The sequence below is a fragment of the Syzygium oleosum genome, unplaced genomic scaffold (assembly GCF_021117445.2).
Source record: "Syzygium oleosum isolate NSW1041296 unplaced genomic scaffold, Sole_v2.1 Sole_v2.06, whole genome shotgun sequence".
NCBI lineage: Eukaryota > Viridiplantae > Streptophyta > Magnoliopsida > Myrtales > Myrtaceae > Syzygium > Syzygium oleosum.
Window position 1 is genome coordinate 3,289,418 of NW_026607490.1, and position 6,265 is coordinate 3,295,682.

Genomic DNA, 6,265 nt, shown 5'->3' on the forward strand with positions numbered 1-6,265 from the left:
ATAAAGATAAGGTGTGAAAATATATAACACGAGAGGTAAATGTGAGATTAGAAAGATTTCAACACGGGGTTTCCACGAACCGCGAACGTGGTGAGAGCATAACCCATGAGTCCTTGGATCGAATCTAGCTCTGATTTCATGCTAATTTTGCAACAACTCAAGATTCAATGTGAAGGCTTGCTTTTAATACAATGGGAATTGATTTCAACAACTCAAAAAAAATACAATGGGAATTGATTTCATCTCAATTAAGAGTAAGCTTTCACAAACACAACTTATTCCAACAATAATAGGAAATTAAGGCAAAAAAAAATACAATGGGAATGGTATTGCTGATAGTGCTCTCCAAACCAAATGAATAATTTATTCTTCCACTTTGATTTTTGGGTGGAACATTATTCTAACCTAAGTTTGAGCTCTCGGACTATGACCGGCAATGTCTTAAACTTGCCATCTCAGTTGGGCACGTTCAGACCTTTCACTCCCATTTCTTTATGCCCCAATTTTGGCTATTTGTGCCGGCTCGAGTGATGTTGCATGACTACTTAATTCCATCATGCAAAAAAGTTCATCATGTTAAAGCGTGTCGTCAAGAATCGATGTTCTGCAATCGCAGGATACACTTGTATCTAGATCATATAAATTTACAAGGTAATAATGTCACTTTTGAATACTAAATTGAACGAATTGAAAAGGCAGGTTGCTTTCATTGGAGCAAAAGCATTACGAACTTAGCATAGCTTCTAAGGTTGAGCTGGAGCGGTAGGTAGAGTTATATTGCATCGACCCGCACCATATGTTTTATTTGTTCATTTATTATTTTGAAGTTCCACTAGGTGCTTGTTTTATTGAGACTAGCACTATGGTGCGATTTCGTTATTCTACAACTGTAGAGCAGCTTGTACTAGATAACCTTTAAGTAGAGATTGATTCTAGGAAGAACAGTGTTGCACACTAAAAAGCGTCAGCAGGCGTAAGTGCCTCTCAAAGGGCAATTTGAGACAATCGAGTCTTGTCAAGAGCACTTTCGAAAGAGTGGCCGTGTTAAAGAAAAGTTAGACATTCGCAAGTGTCAGGGACAAGAACATATCCATGAAAGTGGGCACTAGACAAGCCACGTCCCAACAAAAAAATTTCCCAAGATTTCGACACATCTTAAGCTCCGTCTATTTCGAAAAAGATAAATAATTAAAAAAAAAATTAAATGATCGATTACCATTTGCAAGAATTCGTTACTTCTATCGTACAAACCGTTCTCCCAAGAATTTTTTAAACTATAAAAAACGGGTCAATGTGTTTACAGTAATTTGTAGCATATTTCTTAAGATTTTCGTAGGGTGTAAACAGTCCTTAGGCAAACTCTCTCTTGATTTATATTGAGAAGAATAATAGCACAAAGCACACACATAATATTCATACATCACATCGAGAGAAGAACACATCCTTAGTACATACATCAAACCCAAGCGCTTTCGCTTATCACACTTTTCAGGCTTGCTAGGAACAGCATAGTATATTACAAGATAGTCTCCTCTTTATTCAAATTCCACAGCTATATTTATATAATCCTAGAAGGGAAACTACAAATTGAGGAGACAAGCAAGCAAGCATATGCACGTAGCATCTCTCAACATGCTCTTAAATGGAAGCAAGTTTAGCATTTGGGCATGCATCGATTGCATCCTTAATGGTCAAGAAGACCTTCCCTCCAATTTTGCTCATCAAATTGGTTAGCCTGAGCTTGTGAGTGACTTGCCATTTAGGGTTCACAATAGCCATCTGCGACAAGAGGCAAAAGAAGTTTACATTACATGCTGGGGAATTGATTTATGAAGTTCAACTCCATTAAAAAAGAGGAATTATGTATACACAACTTTGTTTTAATTACCTCAACTCCATGGGAAACCAGATTCTTGTGCAGTTCCTCCAGAGAAGCAATCCCAGATGTGTCAATGCTCATCAAATCTAACATTACAGAGAGCAGGTATTTTGTCAAATACAAAGTTATTAGTGCGTCTCCATATGAACGTGTATGTTTACCAAGTACTTACTAGACAAATCAAGGATGATTAGTTGAGTGGATTGGAAGTCATCAATCTTGCTTTCCCCTTCATCTTCTCGACCGATCCGTTGCATAATCCTTGCATAGAGTGAAACGAGGATACAGATATTAAGTGGTTCTTAGTGTAAAGCACAGCATAAACTATATGATCAGTCTATGTCCTGAATCGCATTTGATGTAATGCTATAGCCTATATAAGCACCTTTCCTTGATGAAATTGGCGTTGGCGAAACAAAGCAAGGAAGACTTAACGCGGACGACCATCACACCCGGGATCGTAATCGCCATCGGGTATTGGTCTACATTGCAGAACGTGTCAGTTCCCGGAAGGCGTCCGAGTGTTTCAATCCCTGGTTGAATTGAAATGAGTATGATCTTCACAAAAGACACCGTCACCTGTAGTAGGCACTTTGGCCGTCAGAACAAGATTTGGACGAACAATTCATAAAAAACGAGACAATGGGACGATATCTATGGAACTTATATATTCTGTGACTTTCGTGTTCCTATCAAGAATTGTGGAACAGGAACTTCTTTAGATATGAGGGAATAGCGAATTTATCAATCATATAGGATTTTAAGCAATACCGCGACTAGTAGACCAATCTCTACAGATACGAACAGGACGCCCACGAATGCGCCAATGCAAGCAAGGAAGTCCATCTTATCGACTTTCCAGATATGATAAGCTTCGTGTAGATCAATGAGTCCCGGAAGAGCCACAAGAATGATGGATGCAAGGATTGCAATTGGAGTATAGTAGAGAAGTCTGGTGAACAGTTCCAATGCCATCAGCACCGTAATGGCCATCACAATATTCGATACTGGAGTCTCACAGCCGGCACTGAAATTCACCGCAGTGCGCGAGAAAGAACCTAAGAGAATGCAACACATCCTAAATGGGTCATGAATGTTTGCAAAAATCTTTCTTTAGACCATTTTGGTTAGTCCTTTCCCAACATGCAGCTCCGAAAGAGGCTTACCGGTCGCTGTATAGCAAGAAGTGATTGAGCCAATTATGTTGGTGAAGCCCATGGCCACCATTTCCTTGTTTCCGTCAAGATGATAACCTTTTATCGCAGCAAAAGAGCGACCAACCGCCATGGCTTCCTAAATTTCATACAACATAAACTTTGTGTAAACAAGTATTGAAAATATTCCTCCACTAATCTTAATTTCAGGAGTTAGTCCATTATTGGATACCCACAGTGAGCGCGACAGCACCAATGATAAGACCGACTTTAGCGACTTCACCGATGTAAGGGCTGCCAAATTGCAATTGCTGAGCCGAGATCGGGTTCAGGCCTCCTTTGATGTGCTTGATGATTCTGACTCCGTGCTCGTCCGCTCTCGTGACATACACAAGGACCGTCGCCAAAATCACGGAGATCAGAGGCGAAATGGTCGCCAAGCAGAAGAACTTCCTGTTTCTTCTTCCCTGCAAAAAATTGGCTACTACAATAAGAACTTTGAATCGGATAGAACGTTTAATAGTGAGGACAGACAAAGGTGACCAATTTTTATATTTTTCTCTTTTGACTTACTAGGAATCTGGTAATGAGGATGAAGCTCAAGAACGCACTCCCAAGAAGGAAATTGTAAGGATTCCACTGCCCCTTAAGAACGAACACGGAATAACTTATACTATAATCAATTTACTTTCTTGTTCTCTTTCATGTGTTTCCGAAGATAATATATGTATTAAAGTGGAAATTGATTTATAAATTCGGCAAAGACTGATTACAGAGTCGTGATGAAATGATCTCCAGACAGATTGCATGACCGAGACAACGTCAGTTCGGTTCGTAAAATGAGTGATTCCAAGAAGTCCTTTCAGTTGCTGGAAACCGATTACGACGGCCGCACCGGCCATGAAACCAACAAGCGCTGCATGTGAGAGGAAATCTACCAGAAATCCGAGCCTTCAACATCAAAAAGTAAATAAGGAAAAAAATACATGACCCAACATTTTAGCCACGATAGACAAAAATAATGAGAACCACCTTAGGAGTCCCGAAACAGCTTGAAAGACACCGGCAAAGAAAGTCGCAGTGAAAACAAGGTTCCTGTAAAGGGCCGGATCAGCTCCAGGATCGACTATTTGCGGAACCATTGATGAAATCAGCATTGAAACCACCGCGACGGGTCCTATGGCAAGTTCCTTCGAAGTCCCCATCACAGCATATATAAGAGGAGGAACAACACTAGTATCTGACACCGATAAAACATCAAAAATCAGTAATTCAAGCATGCCGAGACACACCCTTTTGCTTAATCAATATGTATTATGCACTCAGACAAAACCCAAGCTAGGAAAAACTCTCGTATGAATCTAGTTTCGGTTTCATAACTTACAGAGACCATACTGAGGATCAAGCTTCGCTAATGTAGCATACCCAATGCTCTGCATACAAAAGAAACATGAACATTCACATCAATTGACACTTTATTAGGCGAATAAATTTTATGGCATGTTGGGATACATTAACGTGAACTGTCAGCAATGAAAAAGGAGCGATTTTCAACGCGGCCTATTAGCAAATTCACCTGCGGGATGCAGAGGCTAGCAAGAGTAAGACCAGACATCAGATCATTCTTGAACTGTGTAGCTTTATAGCTCCTGCACCATTGAAGAACAGGAAATATTGCCTTGAGAACACAAGCCACACGTTGGGTCACTGGCTTCTTGTTCAGCGAAGACAACTTGCACCCGCTAGGCAAACCAATCCCTCTCAGATAATCCGCAACCTCTCGCCATGCGCTCGGCGGCTCTGGGGCAGTCATGAGCCACCGGGACCTCTCTCCATGGCCGACAGTCTTCTCAGGGTCGGCCGTGTTGGCTTCTTCATTGCCTGAAGAAGCCACTCTTGCTTGCTGTTGTTGTTGGTGATGTTGAAGTGTTTGGGAGAACTTGGAGAGCTGGGTCTCTCTGTCTCTTGCGGCCGCGACATCCGCTGCCACTGCGGGATCCTGAGTCCCCAAACTCGATGGAACAAGAACCATCAGGGAGAATGTTGATGATGCTCAGAGAAGTCCTCGACCCGACAATCCGGAGCCCCAGGAGAAAGTGATATTGTAGCACTAATGATCAGAGAGGCCTACATGTTATCAGATTCCAGCAAAACTAGGACAAGCCAAACTGGTGAAATTTCTAAGAGTTTAAGCTGAAAATTTCTCTGCTTATTTGGTTGCTCTAGGAGTAAGTGACTTATTCTGAATGGATGATACAAGTTTATATATATGCTGTGAGAGGTGAAAGTGAATATGGTGGGAGAAGTGAAACTGAGCACTCCAATGATAGATGACTTCTTTTTAGGCTTTAGCTGCACTATCGTAGGGAAAAAGTTGTGGCCATATAGATAAAGAAGAATAGGGGAGAGAGATTCGGTAATGGATGGCTCTGCTTCTTGCGTTGTATGGTGTTTTAGGAGATCAATTATATAAATTGGATCTGGGTCCTTTACAGATTGGAGGCAAAAGGATTCAATGCTGGTAGTGTTCATTACACGAAGAAAAGGGGCTATCGAATTGAGCAACGCGCGATGCTTGAATACATCATCAGGACGCATGATCATAAGTTCGAGTCCTTACGAGTTCAATTTTTATTAAGACTCTCTTGAGTCGCAATAATTATTTGATTACGACAGAAGAGGAAGAATGCTCACATCCGATGGGGTTAATCGTGTGTGTTAGACTAATCTTCTTTTTCCGCAAATTAAAATGGCACGGGTGTATAATGTATTTCTAACGATTTTCTTATAAGGCATAAGCGCAGTGGCACAGGCTTATGGAGCGCCCTCAACACCGGAACGGTCAAATCTCAGTCTTTGGCCTGTGCAAGTACCCTAACCCCAAACAATTTACACGCAGTCAATGGGATTGGAGCAGGTAACCTCCAGTTTCTAAACTGGAATTTCCCTAACACCCCTGATAAACTGCGCCAAGACTCAACTCTATATTGTGAAATGGGCATGGCTCCTACTTTATACGAGCAAGATGTCCACGAGTAAAGAGATGACAAGAAACTGAACCCTTGACCGGTGGTCTGATACTACATTAGACTAACCATTTTACCCAAAAGTTTAAGCTGATAGACCGGTGACCGGTTTCATACTCAAATACTTCAATATTCCTTTCCATGCGTAGATTCGACTTTTAGCCGAAGAATAAAGCGTGGAAAAATATAATAGGTGAGACAAATAA

General features: G+C 41.2%; 1 protein-coding gene across 1 annotated transcript; it reads right to left on the reverse strand.

Annotated features, from left to right (window-relative positions):
• Positions 1-1,350: 1,350 nt before the first annotated feature.
• Positions 1,351-5,472, reverse strand: LOC115682964 (low affinity sulfate transporter 3-like). The gene is made up of 12 exons (XM_030607331.2): positions 4,610-5,472; positions 4,418-4,466; positions 4,066-4,273; positions 3,807-3,984; positions 3,607-3,672; positions 3,270-3,500; positions 3,046-3,172; positions 2,651-2,937; positions 2,265-2,458; positions 2,052-2,140; positions 1,889-1,965; positions 1,351-1,779 (listed from the first exon to the last, which is right to left on the reverse strand). Exons 1-12 carry the CDS (start codon positions 5,063-5,065, stop codon positions 1,639-1,641), a joined length of 2,103 nt encoding a protein of 700 aa, XP_030463191.2. The 5' UTR covers positions 5,066-5,472; the 3' UTR covers positions 1,351-1,638.
• Between the last annotated feature and the right edge of the window lie 793 nt (positions 5,473-6,265).